Genomic DNA, 16512 nt, shown 5'->3' on the forward strand with positions numbered 1-16512 from the left:
TCTGTCAGGATGGATTTCCATGCTTGGGTGACTTTGTTAAGTATAAAAATAATTCATTATGTGATCCCTTGAAACCACAGAAACTGTGAATGCCCCAGGCCTCAAAGGCCATCTGGTCAACCTCTACTCTAAGTCTTTTTGCCTCTACCTTTAGTCCTACATGACCTGTCTTCCTCATGTCCTTCATGCTCTGCAGAGGTCACGAGGCCAAAGTAGGGCTGCTCACCTTCTGTCAAGGCCCCCAGCCACAGCTGCCTCCACTGCTGGCCGGCCCTTCTGCCTCCCCACGAGTCGTTAGCAGAGGAGCTCAAACTCAGTGACAAGCTGAGGTGGGACTTCAGGACGCACACACGTGTGTACATACATACACACACACACACACACACACACACACACACACACACACACACACACGCTCGCACTGAAATTCATGTGACATGATCCTGAGAACTGTGGAACCACCTGTGAGGAGGGCTGTTTAGCAGATGGAAGGCCAGTGGAGCCCACGGCCCCGAGTGAGCAATGGGTCTGACGGGATCAGTGTGGCTGCACTTCTGGGGAGATGCTTTTCTTGCCCAGAGTCGGAGCCAGAAGCAGGGTCTTGGGGACAGGGTCGGGCCAGCATGGCTGAGGAGCACAAGGATTGCATGGGGAGGCACAAAGGATATCGACCATCACAGGTACTGACCAGGGTTGGAGAGGACCACCATCTCGGGTTGGAGAGGGCCACCATCCCTACAACCTATGGCTCTGGCTCTGTTCCCTGGGGCCATCCAGGGACAGAGGGGGCCGCTGGGCAAAAGATCTGCAGGGAGTGGCTGGAGGCCACTGGGGCCAGATGCCAGACACTGTGAGCTGAACTGCCATTCCACTTGGCCACACAGGAATACTTGGGAACATGATGGAGGCTTTGTCAGGTGTCTGAGTTCAAGATCTGTAGAAGGCGAGGCCCCAGACAGTGAGGCCTTGTGCAGCTCACCTGCCTGTGGGTGTTTGCCTTCCACGTAGGTGTTTGGGTGTGGCTCAAACGGTGGTGGGGCTGAGGGAGGCTGGCGGTCACTCTGTGTCCATGACTATCAGACTGCTCCTTAGGTCTCTCTCCTCTGAGCAGGGAGATCCTGGAAGGTGTCACCCCTGATCGGTGGCCCTGGTCACTGATAGGGAGCTGTGTCCCCCAAAGATGACCATCTGTCCCTGTCTTAAGCTGGGTCTCAGGGTCCCAATGTCCTGTTCCACTCAGCCCCATGGAGTACCTGAGGAGCTGCTGGACAATCAGGGTCATGGCATGACCTTGGAGGGACATGGAGCAGGGCAGGAAAGGGCAGTGATAACCTTGCCAGGTTGGGACTATGAACCTGACACTTGGGTGTGGGAGTGAGGGGCAGGCTGGTGCTGCGCAGCCAGCACAGGGCGCACATGTTCTGTCAGAAGACTAAAGCCTCCTGGGGTCACTTTCTCCCAAGGGTGTGTGTGTGTGGCCCCGGGGGAGGCCAGGGTATGGGACACAGCCTCTGTGGATGTACCAGGAATGCCTTGTCCCAAATATTAAATTGTGTGAGACCGTCCCCCTCCTCCCCTCCATTAGCAATTCCCTTACTTGGGATAAGAACTGCCCTCTCCAGGCTTCAGGACAGAGGAGTCCCTCACCCCGCACACACCTCAGTGATTGGATGCTTTCATTTTGCAAGCTGGACCCGGAATAATGGGAAGGAACTGTGGGAGCAGTGGTGGGTGGGAGGCAGTCACGGAGCAGGTGACGAATGTGGCTGGTGCCCTGTTCTACTCAGCAGGATGACCCTGCCCTTCTGATGTCATTCCTATCCTGCCTCACGCATAGGAGCCCGGGCATGTCATCAGCTCCAGGGCACAAACGCGGGCACGCACCAGTCTTCCTGGGTCCTGAGGCTTTTTGCAGCTCAGGCGTGCCCTGGCCCACCCATGGTGACTTGGCAATGGGCCTTGCTCACGTCCTTCTGCCAGCATCTGAGATGTGTGAATCTCTCCATTTGCTATCTGGTCGTCCAGCCACACCTGTCTACTCTACCAGGAAAGGGGGCAGACTGCCCAACGTCAATGGGAGGGAGGGGAGAGGCATACGGTTTGATGATTGCTTTAAAATCTAGCAGGCTTCCCTATGTCCGGGACCTGTGCTGCTCAGATCTTTTCAGCTTCCTCTGGAGGGGGAGATGGATGAGAAGCCCAGAGCCTATACATGGGGTTTGCGAAATCAACTTAGAAAAATAAATTTGTCCATTTTCATTCAATATGAACAGAGACTATAGCTCAGATGTGCATTTCCTCCCTCACCTGGACTTTGGGAGTGTGTTTGGAAGTCCTGGCAGGGAAGGCAGTGCCCATGCTGTCTCTAAAGAAGAACAGTCCCCTGTCCTCGCTGATGGGACCTGCAGCCAATCTGGCCAGTGACTGCAGCCAATGCCCCCTGTGGCTCCAGCTATCCCTGAGAACTTCTCGGCACCCAGGGAACAAGTGAAGGGACTCCTTCAGGGGTCAAAAAAGGAACGCCAGGGCAGGTCTAGGCCCTGCTCACTGGGGTTGAGAAGTGACTCTGGACTCGGGAGGCTGTAACCCCAGAGCCCCACTAGGTCTAATTTGCTCAAAATGTCCTCCTTCCTTCCCGAAGCCTGGGGCTCAGACCACTGTCCTCTCTACTCAGTTCTGCTGGGTCCTCCCCATCCCCCAGCCTGGATGCAGGCGAGGCGGGGCGGATAGGCAGTACAACCCTTCACATTGTGCAAAGACAAAGCCGCAGCTCCTTTTGCTGCAGGGTTTTCACCCCCGGTTGTCACAGGGATCAAATGGGGCCACAAAGGGATGGAGGGACCGGTCCAGCATTTTCAGCAGAGGCTTGGCTCTGGCCTTATGTGCTCTTCTCCAGGGCCTCCTGGAACTCTAGACCTCCCTTTGGGGGACATGCAGGTGTGAGAGTGAGTGCCTGTGACGAGGTACCTGTCTCAGGTCGGGAGTATGCCTTCTTCGGGCAGATCCTGTGGCCGCTTACAAGTGTTTCTAACAGACACACATGCACACCCACATGCACACACGACATCTCTGCATCCATTTTCCTTGCACACGGGTCCATACTGTCAGCCTGAGATTTCGTCTTCCTTCCTCGCAGACTTTGTGCACAAATAAAACTACACTTCATTCTCCTCTGGGTTAGCGATGGGTGGTAAGAGCGTGAGCTTTGGAGTCAGATTTCTATTTGAATCTCAAATCTACTGGCTGCATCAACTTCTCTGGGCCTCAGTTTACTCATCTGCAAAGTGAGGATACTCATGCTACCTGCTTCTTGGGTTAGGGGGAGGATTTCCAGGATGACAGGAGACATCTCTACAAACCTCCTTGCCGGCTGGTCTTGCCCTCATCAGGGGAAGAAGAGTTTGGAGCTAAGTAAGGGAAGGCTAGAGGCAAGAAGCTACCACAGCCTCACCAAGAGTATGAACTCATGTGAAGAAAGGACATGTGACCAAGTGGGGGTTGGCCTGGAGCCTGGACCTGGAGAACAGGGGCCCTGGGCAGGACATTGGCGTGGTTTCAGGGCTGATGGGCAGCTGAGCTGAAGGGGAGCCCGGCCGCTGATTAGGACAGGATGCTCTAAGACCTGCTTTCTGGCTTACAGTCTGATTATCATCTTCACACAACACAAATCTGACCACGACACCCCGAGGCCTAAACAAAGCCCTGCAATCTGACCCCTGCACCTGAAGCCTCATTGCCTCCACGCTCACCTCACACTTGGAGACGCACCTGCAGTGCCCTAACCTGCCAGCTGCCCTCTGCCTTGAACTTGCTCCTCTCCAGTCTGCAGCTTTTCCCCCACGCCTGCCTGGCCAATCCCATTCTGGGTTCAAAACCTGCGTCAGATGCCACCTCTTCTTGGCTATCCCTGAACACCCCTTCCCCCGACAGAGTTAGCCCTTGGCCTATGAGCCTCTAAACTTTCTGTTTTCTTTCTTTTTTTTTTTTTAAATTTGACTTTCTACAGCTCTTTCTGTTGTGACCCTCTCTGTGGCTCCTGTTTCTAAAAAAATTCTGGATGCGTTAAACCTCCCCTCTGCGTCTTCCTGCTCTGCCCCTTGCTCTGCCTTACAGTTTCTCCCCTACCAGACTGTGGGCTCCCCAAAGGCAGAGACCCATCTTGTCTAGTGTTTCCTGTGAGGCCTGGCACTCAGGAGGGGTCCCTGATTGTTTGCTTATGTCTGTCTTGTGGTTCCAGATGAGGCGTCCACACCTGGGGCTGAGTGCTAGACAGGTGTCCTCACTGGGCCTGGAGTAGTGAACACGTCACCGGAGGTGGGAAGGAGTCCAGCCCGAGCCTCCAGGCCTGGGGGTCCTGGGGCAGCAGGGGGAGGTCACTTGCCTCTGACAGTGCTCGCATAGGCCCTCAGGAAGGTAAGGACCAGGACGTTGTGTTCCATAGATTGTCCCTACTCCTTCTGCTTATGTTAGTGCAGCCGCGCGAGAGGGAGGCCCCTGTTTGGGGTTCACTGGGCAGGGTCACATCTCTCCTGCTGGGCCATTCCGGCTGCTGCACGTGAAGTATCCAGGGTCACAGGCTCAAGGAGACTGAAATGACAGGGGAACATGGGCTGCTCCCTGACCTGTCAGAATGTGAAATTCTCGAGGATTTTACATGGTCAGAAAGGAAGTCATCTTCCTGCAGAGAGGGTCTGCTTTCCTCCCCACAGAAGGAATTCGCTTGCAGCGATCGGCAGGAATGGTGACGTGTGCCCGTAGTTGGGACAAGGGAGGTAAAATTTAAAATGGCTACAAGTTAACATTTTGATCTTCAGCCGCACTGTTGGACTCTGCTTCAGCCTCCCTTCCTCCCTGAGGGGCGCTCCTGTACGCTGAAGACCCAGGCCTGTCTCCCCAGATCTCCCTGGTTCCATCCGTCTGGCTGCCTAGCAGCTGTCTCTACTTGGGTGTCCTTCAGGCTGCTGACACGGGACATGCCAAACGCTCCATCCATCATCTTTCCTCAGCTCTCCCGCCGTTGGCCCGTGGGCTCCCCTCCTCCCTGTCCTCACCCTTCTCACGTCCTCCTGCCTGTGTTGTAGTTGGGAAGCCTCTCCAGGACTGGCCCTGCCCATCCCCTTACTGTCACTCTAGGATGTCAGAGCTGGAAGGAAACCTGGACATCATTCGAACCAACTTCCTGTTTTACGGATGAGAAAACCTGAGGCCTGAGAGAGAAGATGTGACTTGCCTGGGGTCATAGGACAAGTGGCAGAGTCAGGTGTAGAACCCAGGTCTCCTGGCTCCCAAGGGGTTGCCCTCTCTTCTCCAGTGACTGCCTCTTAGTCCCAGCACCCATCCTATCTGGTCAGGGTCTGAAGCACATCTCAAGTTCTCCCACCTTTGGGCGGGCATCCCTTCCCCACGGCTTCTGATGGCTTCCCCAGCCTAAGGCCAAGCCAGGGCCCTAGTCCAGGAGTCAGAGCCTGCCTGCCCATCCCACCTCAACTCACACTTATCTCTGGAAAGGCCTTCTTCCCCTCCCCACTTCTCATGACTGTCTCTGTCCCCAACTTTTCATTCCAGGCAACCCATTCTTTGCCTAGAACATTCTAGAACATTCCAGAATATTCCTCGCAGTTCAGAACATTCCAGGCAACCCACCCCTTGCCTGGAATGTTCTTCCCCTTTTTGGATTGTCTAAGAAGCCTTTGGGTTCCCACCTGGTAGTGTTCTCTTTTCTGTTGTGTGCAAGAGTTTGGTTTTACATGTCAGGTCTCTGAAGACAATCAAAGGGATCCTGTGTTCCTCTTGCCCACATCTTTTTAGACCAGCGCTGGGCCACTGCTCAGTACCAACCTGCCCCTGCATCCTGCCCATTCAGTGCTCTCTAGCTGGTCTGGAGCGGGGACCAAGGCCCTAGGATGCCACATTCAGCAGCTAGGTGCTGGTTACTGCCAGTTTCAGAATTTGCCAAGAGTGGCAGCGCAAAGACCTCCCTTGGCCCGAAGAAGCCACTGGACGTGCCCCTTCACCCCAGAGATCATGCCCCTGACCACTGTGCTCAGACAGAGAGAACCCAAGCAGCAGGGGGGAGACCCAAGCTGTTCATGAGACTGGAAGTCACAAAGAGCCTGCCCCTGGCTGGGGCCGGGACAGCCGGGCAGGGCTTGCACGCCGGGCAGCTCAGCTCTAAGTGAAAGGACACAACGGATTGGAAAGGAGATGCCAGCCAGTGTGCCATCCTGAAACAAAACACAGTCACTCTGGGATTAGTTGGCAAGTCCAAACACAGCATTGGGAAGCAAGCAGAGGTCCTGTTCTCCCACTCTGAGCACAGTCCCGGCTCCGCGTCTGCCCCGGAGAGGCTGCAAGGCAAAATGAGCAGCGGCATTAATCTGCTGATGGGTGAGAGAAACAGGAGTGTTACCCTGGGCCGGCCCCCTCGGCTGCTCTCCCTCACTAAGGAGCTAGAAGGTGGCCCCTGACTTCTTTGCAAGGGGATGAAGCAGACAAATTAAAAAAAGTCAACGTAATGGAAAAAAAAAAAAAGATGCTCATGCACCATTAAGACTCATTCAGGTAGAAATAGCCGGGCAGAGGGCGGACGGGGAGAGAGCAAAGGCTGAGAGAGACCGTGTTTAGGACACACCTGGTCTGAGCTCAGACAATGCAGGTTTAGGCTCAGTGTACAAGTATCAAGACATGCAGCGTGAATGAGGCTTTGGCTACAAGTCTCTTTCCCCTGACTCGGGCTGCAGAAAAGTGGCCCCTTGGGTGCCTGGTCCTCCTTAGCAGGGGGTGGTGGGGTCGATGTGCTTTCCTGGCATTAAGTTCACCATCGACAGCAGTGACGATGGTGCCAGGGACCCTGTGCTGGCCCAGTGGGGGCAGTGTGCAGTGGTCCCTTAATGTGGAGTCTACAGTCCTAATCTCAGGGAGGGCTTGTGGGCCACTAAGAACGCAGGATCCCCGGGGTGGGGCAGGGGTGTTGTCTCTTGCTGGCAGAGGCTCCTGGGGACCAGCAAAGCTGTGTGGGGCAGGCTGGGGGCAGTGGCTGCTCTGAGGCTGCGTGTGAGAGGGCGCTTGGGAGGAGGGGTGGGGGGAGGAGAGATGGCTACTGGCTCTGTGACAGGGAGTCACGCTTCAGGAACCTGCAAGAGAGGGGAGGAGAAAAGCGACACAAAAGCGTCCTACAAAGGAACAGACCCGACCACAGCTGGAAGGAAGGCAAACCTTTGAATCAGGTCCTTGAAATACAAGCTGCAGGAAGCTAGAACATTTTGGTGGACTTCAAACTCTCTGCCTTCAACAACAATTTTCAGGTCTGTAAACGCTTTCGCTCTGCGCTGCTGGTTCAATTCCTTCAACATTTCTGCAGAACAGAGAAGACAGACAGGGCCAGGTTCCCATTAAGAGGTTTTTTTTTTTTTTTTAAATTAAAAAAAATTTCTTTTTCCCAAGAAGTAGAGAAATAGGAAAATACTTGATACTGTTTCTTGGCAAGACTGGCTCAACACTGACAGTCCAAAGAAGTCACAAACATAACGCATAAACAAGCAGCAACTGGGGGCTACATAACCAAAGGAGTAACAACTTTCAAAAGCAAAAAAAAAAAAACAACAAAAAAAACCAAACCCAAATACGATAAAAAAAAAAAATCAAACCCAGAAATTGAAAGGCCAGGGAAAAAGAGTCCCATAGTGACAATTGGAAACATAGAGAATACGTTATCACAGACAACTAAAAAGTGTTATCCCACTACGGAACAAGTTCTCCAAATGTCAATGAGTGCCGATGTATTTGATACCAAGAAAAGCATGGCCTTGTGATGTAGAATGGGCTGGATATGGTTCAAAGGAATAAAACCCACAAACCCTGCAAAAACAGCATCCCTTGTGTTAGACACAGCCATGGCTGGGGAGAGCTTCTTGGGGAGGGAATCCCTCGAAAGGAGGGGCAGAGTGGGGGCCTGGTGGGCGCTTCCTCCAGTTTCACACTTCCAGGACCAAAGCCCGGGCAGCATTGTGTGCACCTCCTCCCACGTCCTGGGTCATTCAGGACTCCCACCCTGCCTGGGGCTGCAGCATGGGACAGCCTGCCTTACAGCCCCAGCAGGTCCCAGGCGGTGGCCTCTGGGACCTTCCCACCTTGATGCACACCTACCTTTGCCTGGTGTCCTGGCCACCTGAGGCTGGCATAGAGAGTGTGCCAGGCCCATGGGCTCCGAGCCTGGGGGATGTCAGAAGCTTCTCCCAGACCCACCTCAAGGCTCAGAAAGGGGAAGGAGAAGAGCCCGACTGCTACTCTGCCTTGTTTGTATAAACTTATTTGCAAAAGTTAGGACCTTCAGATGACCAATGCTCCCATGAGCCTCACCTCGCCTGCCTGCCTCCTGGACTCCTGGGCAGAGCCTGCCCTCAGCATTGTTGGTAGCTAGACAGCAGAGGCCCAGAGGGCCCCAAGGACCTAGACCGTTATCAGGCACATTACGGCCTGTGGCAGGTGAGTGAGAAGGGTGGTCTGCAGAACTGAGCCCAGCCCTCTACGCCCCCCGCCATCTCTCCAGCCCTGCAGGTCTATCCTGAGCACTGGCTGATATTCTGGAATCACCCTCTAGTGTGCCCTGCTCCAGCCTGACCAGTCATCACTGACCACACAGGCTGGCATCTGCTGCCTGCCAGGTGGCCCTGCTGAGCCCAGCTCTGCCTCTGATATCTGTATGCCTGTGGAAAAGCCCCCACACTCCCTGATCCTCTGTTTCTACACGGGGATGGAGGTTCCCACTCTGTTCCCAGAGCCTGGTGAAGATTGGATGCTCAGGCTCAGGGATATCAAGGACCTGTGGACTTTGAGGTCAGGCAGGCCCTTCTCTGTGAGGACATGCCAGGCTCTGGCTCTGCTGGAGACCAAGGAAGACAGCGAGGTGGGGGTCCTGGAGCACACCCTGCATGGGGGCCCGAGATGTGCGGGCAATGCAAACCACCCCCCCCCACACCCCACCACCCCCATGTCAGGCTGAGCGGGAGTCGCAGCCAGGCATCCGCAGGGGTGTGTGTGTGGGATGGCACTGCCTGGGGCCTGCAGAAGGCTGCTCACAGGTGTGCTCAGGCAAGCAGCAGGGCACAGAGCACCAGGTGGAGGGCATGGAGGTGCCTACAGGCAGATCCAGCGGAGCAGAGGGCCGGGGGCGTGACGGGGATTCGATGTGTGGGCAGGCAGGGTCAGATATCAAGAGTTTGGAGATGGCTGGAGCTTAACCCCTGGGCCCCGGGAAGCCACCAGAGAGTCTGTGCAGAGTGACATTTGACTTGGGTTTCAGGCACATCACTCTGGCAGCCACGTTAGGGGCAGGATAGGCAGTGATGGGCGGAGGTAGGAAAGCACCATGTGGAGAGCTGGGCTTCCGAGCCAGACCTAGGAACACCTGAGCCCTGACTCCCCTCAGCTGTGTGACCTTGGGAAAGTGAATCAACATCCCCAAATGCTCAGTTTCCTCCTTTGTTGAAGGTTAAAATCACGTCAGTCGTATGCCTAGCACACAGTAAGTGCTTACGAATGGGCGGTAGGCTCCATGCTATCGTTGATGGTGGTGATAACTCCATAATCCAAGTGAGAAGTGACAAAGGCCTGAACTACAGCAGTCACAGAAAGACAGAGAAAGGATGCTATGGCCCTCAGTGTGAGAGGGGATATGGGGAGGGCAGGGGGGTACCATTTCCAGAGTCCTGGAGGGACATCGGGAAGGGAGGGGATGATGAGGGTTAGGGCCTGTGGGACAGTAGGGAGGAGGGGGCAGAGGAGTTCAGTGGCTGGGGCCTGGGCATGGAGAGGCTGCTCAGGGAGAGCCTGCAGGGTCAGGCTGCGCTGAGGCTGAGCTGCTATGCTCACACATCAGCTCCAAAGAGAGCCACCAACAGAATTCACTCCGAAACCACGAGCCAGGTGGATGATGGCACCTTTTTGAGTGGAGCCGTGTGGGGGTTAAGAGCAGGCTGTGGGGCTGAAACTCCAAAGGCCTGGATGAAGGTTCTCATTCCGGCTTTGCCACCAATTGGCTACGTGACCCTGGGCACACTGCCCCAGCTTTCAGGGCCTCAGTTCCCTCAAGCAGCCAGGGCACCTGCTCTGTTGCCCTCTGGTCGTAACACTGCTGTGAGTGACAGACGCAGCCCCATATGCCTGCTGAGCACCATGCTCAGGGGGCCTGGAAAACGGCATCCACAAAATGCCACTCCTCCCGGGCCCAAAGCATTCTCATTGTTTGGGACGACTTTCCTTCAGACCCAGGTAATGTCAACACCCACAGCCCCAGCCCCAGCCCCAGCAGCCATGCCTGCCTTCCTGGGAATTCCAGGGGGATGTGGGAGGTGCTTGGAGACCCAGGTCCTTGCAACTGTAGGTGCTTTCTACTCCCACTTTGTGGAAATCTAGATTTTATAGCTGGGCAGGATTACTCAGTTTCAGAAGAATTTTTCAATTTATGAAAGTGCTCACCAGGGGATTCCTTTTTCACAGCAGGGCCTCGAGCGCATTCAAAGGATTGATCAGTCCGAATGTGCTTACTGCTGCCGGCTGAGTGCCCAGCCAGAGAGGTGGCATTTTGGGACATCACAACCCAGGAGCCATAGGAGGAAGCCGGCACCAGTTCTGGGCACAAGCTGCCCTCCTGCCCACCCCTGTGCCGGCAAAGGACAGCCCCTTAATGTCAGAGAAGCTTGGAGGACTGTGGGGAAGCCTTCCAGCAAGCCCTGTGCCCATGTTGGGCAGTCTGCAGGCCTCAGGGTGGAGCCTGGCCAGGCCTGGGTCGTCAGAGTGACTCCAGCAGCACCCCAGCATCCTGCAGAATTTGACTGCCTCAGGCTTGTGGGAAAGGGGATGACCTGGAGGCCGTTGGGGCCTCCTCAGGAACGGTGCGGTGGGGCTGGGTGAGCGAGAGGTCTGCCAAGCAGAGCTTCGGCCGGGATGGGCTCCATCCCACCGAGTGGAAGCAAAGCCTTGACCTCAGGATCCCTCCTTGTTGGCTGGCTTTCTGATCTTCGAGCGTTTTTTCTAACTTTGAGTGGGATGTCCCTCCCGTGCCTTTGGGACCCCACACCCTTGCTTGCCCACTGCCTTTGGCCTTGTCCTTCTGTGAACTTCGCTTTGCTGCACACCTGGTAAAAAGCACAGGGCCACCTGTTCACTAGGCAGCCTCCCTGGCTCCACTCCTCCCCTGCCCCCTACCAAATCCCACCTCTTTTACCACCTAGAAATCTCCGTATCCATTCTCTCTGGCCCCATTTCATGCTAGTTGCCATCTTCTCACCTGAGCCATTGCAGCAGCCTCTGAGGGTGTCTCCCTGTTTCTGACCTGTCCCTCTCCAAGTCACCTCCACACAGCAAGCCAGCCATCGGCCACTGCTTAAATGAACCCTTCTAGGCTGAGCAGAGGCAGCGAGGCTCTCTGAGTCGGGCCTCAGCTCCTCCATTCCAGGGCCGGACAGGGCCAGCCCTTCACCCCCCAAGAAGCCTTACCCAGGCAGGTCTCCCTTCTAAGCCTTCACTCATCTCTCCGCCCCTCTTCCTGACCTTTCTGCCTCCCTTTTTCTGGCTAATTACCATCTATGCTTCAATGCCAGTTAAGATACTATTATAACCCCTGTCCTCTGCCCTCCTTAGCATGCTCCCCTAGCACCCTTTAGAGCATACTACGTGTTGTAATGATTTATTTACATGTCTGCCTCTGGCACTCCATTGTGTTTTATTTATATTTTTATCATCATCACTTAGCACAGGGTCTGGCTTATATATAGTGGGTGTGGTAGAGTGCAAAAATTCTTTGTAGCCCCTCCCACCAAGGGGTAGAGTTTATCTCCCCATCCTTTGATTCTATATATATATTTTTTTTAGCTGAGCCATTCTGCCACCTGTTGGCAGCTCAGCGGCTGCTCAGCTTGGGCCGGGACTCGAACCGCTGTTGCTCAGAGCTCAAACTGTTGAGCGAGCCCTTAACCAACTGAGCCACTCGGCCGGCCCTGCCCATCCTTTGATTCTTGACTGGCCTCGTGCCTTACTTTGGACCAAAGAATGTGGTCAAAAGGACATTGTGTGAGTGTGAGCCATGGCCTCAAGAGGCTTCGCTTGCTTTTGCTAATTTTCTCGGGACCCCTGCCACCACCACCATCCTAACTAGCCTGGGATAGTCTGTTGGAGGCTGAGGGACCTCATGGAGCAGAGATGAGCTGTCCCAGAGGAGCCATTTATACCAGCCAACCTCCATCAGTATCAGCTGATCCTGACCCAGCCTGACCCAACCCAAACTGCAAACCAGAATCATAACCTAAATAAGGGGTTGTTGTTTTAAGCCACTAAATCTTAGAACTGTTTGTTATGTAGCAAGAGCCAACTGATATAGAAGGCATGAATAAATGGTGGACTCAATTGCTCAGAGAACTTTCTCTGTGTCAGTTTCTCCTTTGCTGCTTCAGTTTGAAGCTAATTATTATTATTTTCTAACTGTGGTAAAATTTACCATCTTAACCATTTTAAGTGTGCAGATCGGCAGTGTTAAGTACATTGCTACTGTTGGGCAATCAATTTCTAGAGCGCTTTTCATCTTATAAACCTGAAACTCGACTCATTAAGCAGCAACTTCCCCCTGCCCTCTCCCCACAGCTCCTGACAACCACCATTCTACTTTCTGTCTCTACGAATTTGAGTACTTTAGGCATTTCATCATATACGTAGAATCATACAATATTTGTCTGTTTGTAACTGGTTTATTTCACTGAGCATGATGTCCTCAAGGCTCACCCATGTTGTAGCATATATCAAAATTTCCTTCCTTTTTAAGGCTGAATATTATTCCATTGTTATGTATGTACCACATTTTATTTATCCATTCCTCTGTTGATGGACACTTGGGTTGCTTCCATCTTTTGGCTACTGTGAGTAATGCTGCTATGAGGCTAATTCTTAACACCCAATTTTGGACACCTCTCAATGCCTGTCTCAAACCCCATTATCAGTGCACAGGGTAAACCAGCAGCAAGTGGCATCGGAGGGAAAGGGGACATTGCGGGGAGTTGGCCTGGGGCTGGATGTTTTGTTTAGAGGCGAGTGAGGCCACAAACAGAACCCAGACTAGAGATAAAGTTGCAGCCCAACTTCTGCATATTTTTCACCAAATGACACAAGTTATTTGTCAGAGACTAATGGGCTCATTCCAGCTGGGCTAGAAGGGCTGTCTGAGGTGGTAATAAAGAGGAAGCGATGTCAAATATTAAAAGGCAACGCATTTCAGTGGCTTCACAGCAGAGAAGTCCATTAAATCAGAGCCCCGAGAAAGGTTGTGTGGCCAAATAATTTTTTTTCAGAGCTCAAGTAAGAACCCAGCTAGATGATAAATGTCCCCGATTCCACTGGTATTTATGACACATATTTGATAAAGGACCTGAAAAAATCATAAACTCAGAGCAGTTGTGAAATATACTGAGAAAGCCCAGCGATGACTGTGTCAAGCACACCCAGAGGAGAATTCACCCAGAAGCAGGGGAGCCCCATGTGTGCAGACACCGTGGAGACACATGGCGGCTTCACACACACAGAGCCTCCTGCTGCTGCTGCTGCTTAGTGGGGCCATAGCCAGTCCGAGAGGACCCTGAGCGGACGGGCTCCCCCACTGAACCTTACTCTGCTTCCCTCCACCAATGGATCAGAGTAGACACTTCGCCCCCTTCTTTTCTCGGAATAGACCTGGAGGGCCAGATAGGCGCCAGCTTCCAGGTAAGATGGAATCAAACCACCTGTGGACTGCACGGCCAGCCTGAGTTAGTGGGGAGTCTTCCCTACTGGGAGGTTACACCAGCCCTGGCCCCGCGCTGGCAAACCTTCCCAGGAAACGGGGTCTTCCAAAGAAGGGAAGCGTGAAAGACTCAGCCTTCTTGCCTGACTTGGAGTTTTAGTGAGGAGGCCTTCCGGCCGTCCTGTTGTCCAAATGGGATTTCCTGCCACGTATCTGAAAGGGGACAAAAGCCTTAAGAACAGTCACCACCTCTCAACAGCCTGCCTTTTCCAAATTTTCCAGCGCTGGATGATAAGATCTGTTTCTTAAGCAGTGAAATGTGGCACCAAAGGTCCTTTCAATTCCTACAGCCCCTGACCCAGGGCTGCACACTAGTGGGTGTTTGATACGTGTCTGCTGGTCAGAACTGAAGGTTAGAACATCCTCACACCCTCCAAGATGACATAAGTGCCGTTTAAATTTTTTCCTTAAAAGCCCATCTGTCAGCCTGGGCTTGTTGGCGGCAGCTTGACCTGGATACCCCGATCAAGCCACAGAATCACCACAACTTCCTGTGACCTTGAGTAAGGGCGCTTTGTTTATCTAGAGGCCCGCCTCGTCAAGCAATGCCAGATCCCTTATTCCCAAGCGCCTCACCAGTGGCTCCTAGAGTCTTCCATGGCCTGTTCCTTCTTCCATCCATAGTCTCGTCTACTCTTCACACCCCCGCATCCCCCTGAACCTTCCCTCTAAGTTCCTACCCAGTATATCCTGTTCCTTGGCTTTGCTAGTTTCTTTTTCTGCCCCTTTGGCCAACTCTTTCCCCCGACATGTTTCTTAGGGTCCCATCCATTCCTGAAGCCTCAGCTTAAATCCAGTCCTATAAGAACTCTGCCACGTTCCTGGTCACAGACCTCTCCTGTGGTCCCACGAGACCTCAGTTGCAGTAGTGATCCCTGGCTGCCTAATTCCAGAGGAATGCTCATCTGTCTGTCTCCTTTTTAGGCTGTAATCTCCTAGAGGGCTTGTCTTTCTGGCCTTCTGTGCACCTGGCACCATGTTTTGCACAAAAAGTTCCTTTCTGATTGAAATCCAGTGACAGACCGATGCAGGCAGGTTCTTGGTGGTAAGAATAACATCTCCAAAAGATGATCCAACAGAACCATTTGAAATGTCACAGTTGTGTGGAATTGGATGGAATGCAAAAATCAAGCCCTCTCTAACCTCAGGAGACACTAGTGTTGGTAACAAGGTGATGATCCCACAATTTGCACAGTAATCTATGGCTGCTGAGGCATTGTTAAATTCACTGTCTAGGTCCTCCCTGGGGAGGGATTTATGTATTCTGTTCAGCTCCAGTGGCTTTGAAGAAGCCTAAATAGCCCTCCTGGGGAACACTGACCACCCCCACAGCTCTGCTGAGCACAAGTGCAGCATGAAGCCCTTTGGGCAACTCTGCAGAATAGGAACCTCCAAACGCAGTGGCCAGAGAGAGATGGTTCTCTGAACTCTCCAGGTTCCCAGCTGCCTGAATGGTAAGATTAGCCTAAACACAAACCAATAACTGGTCACCTTCACTGACAGTTCTTGCCTTGTGGTGGCAGAGTAGGAGTCAAAGAGAATGGTCTTTCATGTGGAAAAGAATGGGGGAGGGCAGGGGGCGGTGTGTTAGGACCCCAGCATCAGCTCAAGGAGCCTGGCTAGAGGGTGGTCACTGCAGAGGTGGGAGAAGACCCTTGGCTGAGCAGAGAAGACAACTGGGCAAACCCTGAGGCGGCACTTGATGGGAAGTGCCCTGGTTAGGTTGACACTAGCAGTTGTTAGTCCTTCCTGCCCCCAGTAAAGAAGCTTCCACCTGGCTCCTTCTCCTGTTTAGAGGATGGAGGCTGAGGGGGTGACAGGAACACTCTGAGCAGGAGATGAAAGTATCATGGCAGATCAGGACTGAGCGATCTCAGGAGAAGGCCAGGGCTGGGAGAGTTGGGTGAAGAATGAAGTCAAGACCAGTGTGCAGAGAGCTCTGCAGGGAGCTGGGGCTCTATGGTGATGTGCTGGAGCTGGGGAGGGGTGATGCTCAGGGAATTAAACATCCAAACGGGTGAAGCCAGAACACAGAAGAGCTGTGTGGGGACCAGAAGCCTGAAGGTGGGCTTTGGAAGGGCTAGGTGGGAGGCCAAGGCAGAGGGGCTGGGAGCAGCCAGAGGGTCAGGGGTCAGGGGTCAGGGGTCAGGGAGAGAAGGCGGCCCTACAGTCCCTCTGTGAGGTGGGTGCTCCCTCCAGGGACTAGAACTTGGCCTCAGGACCTGGAGAGGATTAGGCTTGTGTCTGTCCCCAGGGACAGAGTTGCAGCTGATGTCCGGTTGGGGTGGGGATCTCACCCCCATGTCTGGGTCCTCACAATGCCCTGTGCCTTCATGAAACTGTGTTTCTGCCTACAGCACAGTTAGAAATACTGCTTCTTTCCATTGGAGGGTGGGCCCTTGGAAGGGTGGAGTGGGTGGTGGTTGTTCTTGCCTGGAGGGACTAGAGTTAAGAAGCCAGGACAGAGTTGGGGGCAAGCAAGACAGCCAAGTTTAGCACTTCGGAGAACTCCAAGTGCCCAGGGACAGGGTGGAAAGCGGGGAAGGCTCTAGAGAGGTTAGGGGTGCCCTGGAGAGGCCGAGGTGCGGACATCCCCTCTCAGAGGCAGACTCTGAGATCCTGAGCTCTGGGAGCTGCAGACGGCTTGTGTCTGTTTGGCACATTCATTTATTCATTAAATAGGTATT

At 53.6% G+C, this 16512-nt stretch overlaps 1 protein-coding gene across 1 annotated transcript in view; it reads right to left on the minus strand.

The window, feature by feature from the left end:
- Window positions 1–16512, minus strand: part of KLHL29 (kelch like family member 29) — a 65113-nt gene that overhangs the window by 14342 nt on the left and 34259 nt on the right. The window contains exon 3 of the mRNA XM_019651402.1: window positions 7216–7354. Coding sequence (XP_019506947.1) covers window positions 7216–7354 — 139 coding nt within the window. The remainder of the gene's footprint in view (window positions 1–7215; window positions 7355–16512) is intronic.

This window comes from Hipposideros armiger, unplaced genomic scaffold (genome assembly GCF_001890085.2).
Source record: "Hipposideros armiger isolate ML-2016 unplaced genomic scaffold, ASM189008v1 scaffold_0, whole genome shotgun sequence".
NCBI classification, from domain to species: Eukaryota; Metazoa; Chordata; class Mammalia; order Chiroptera; family Hipposideridae; genus Hipposideros; species Hipposideros armiger.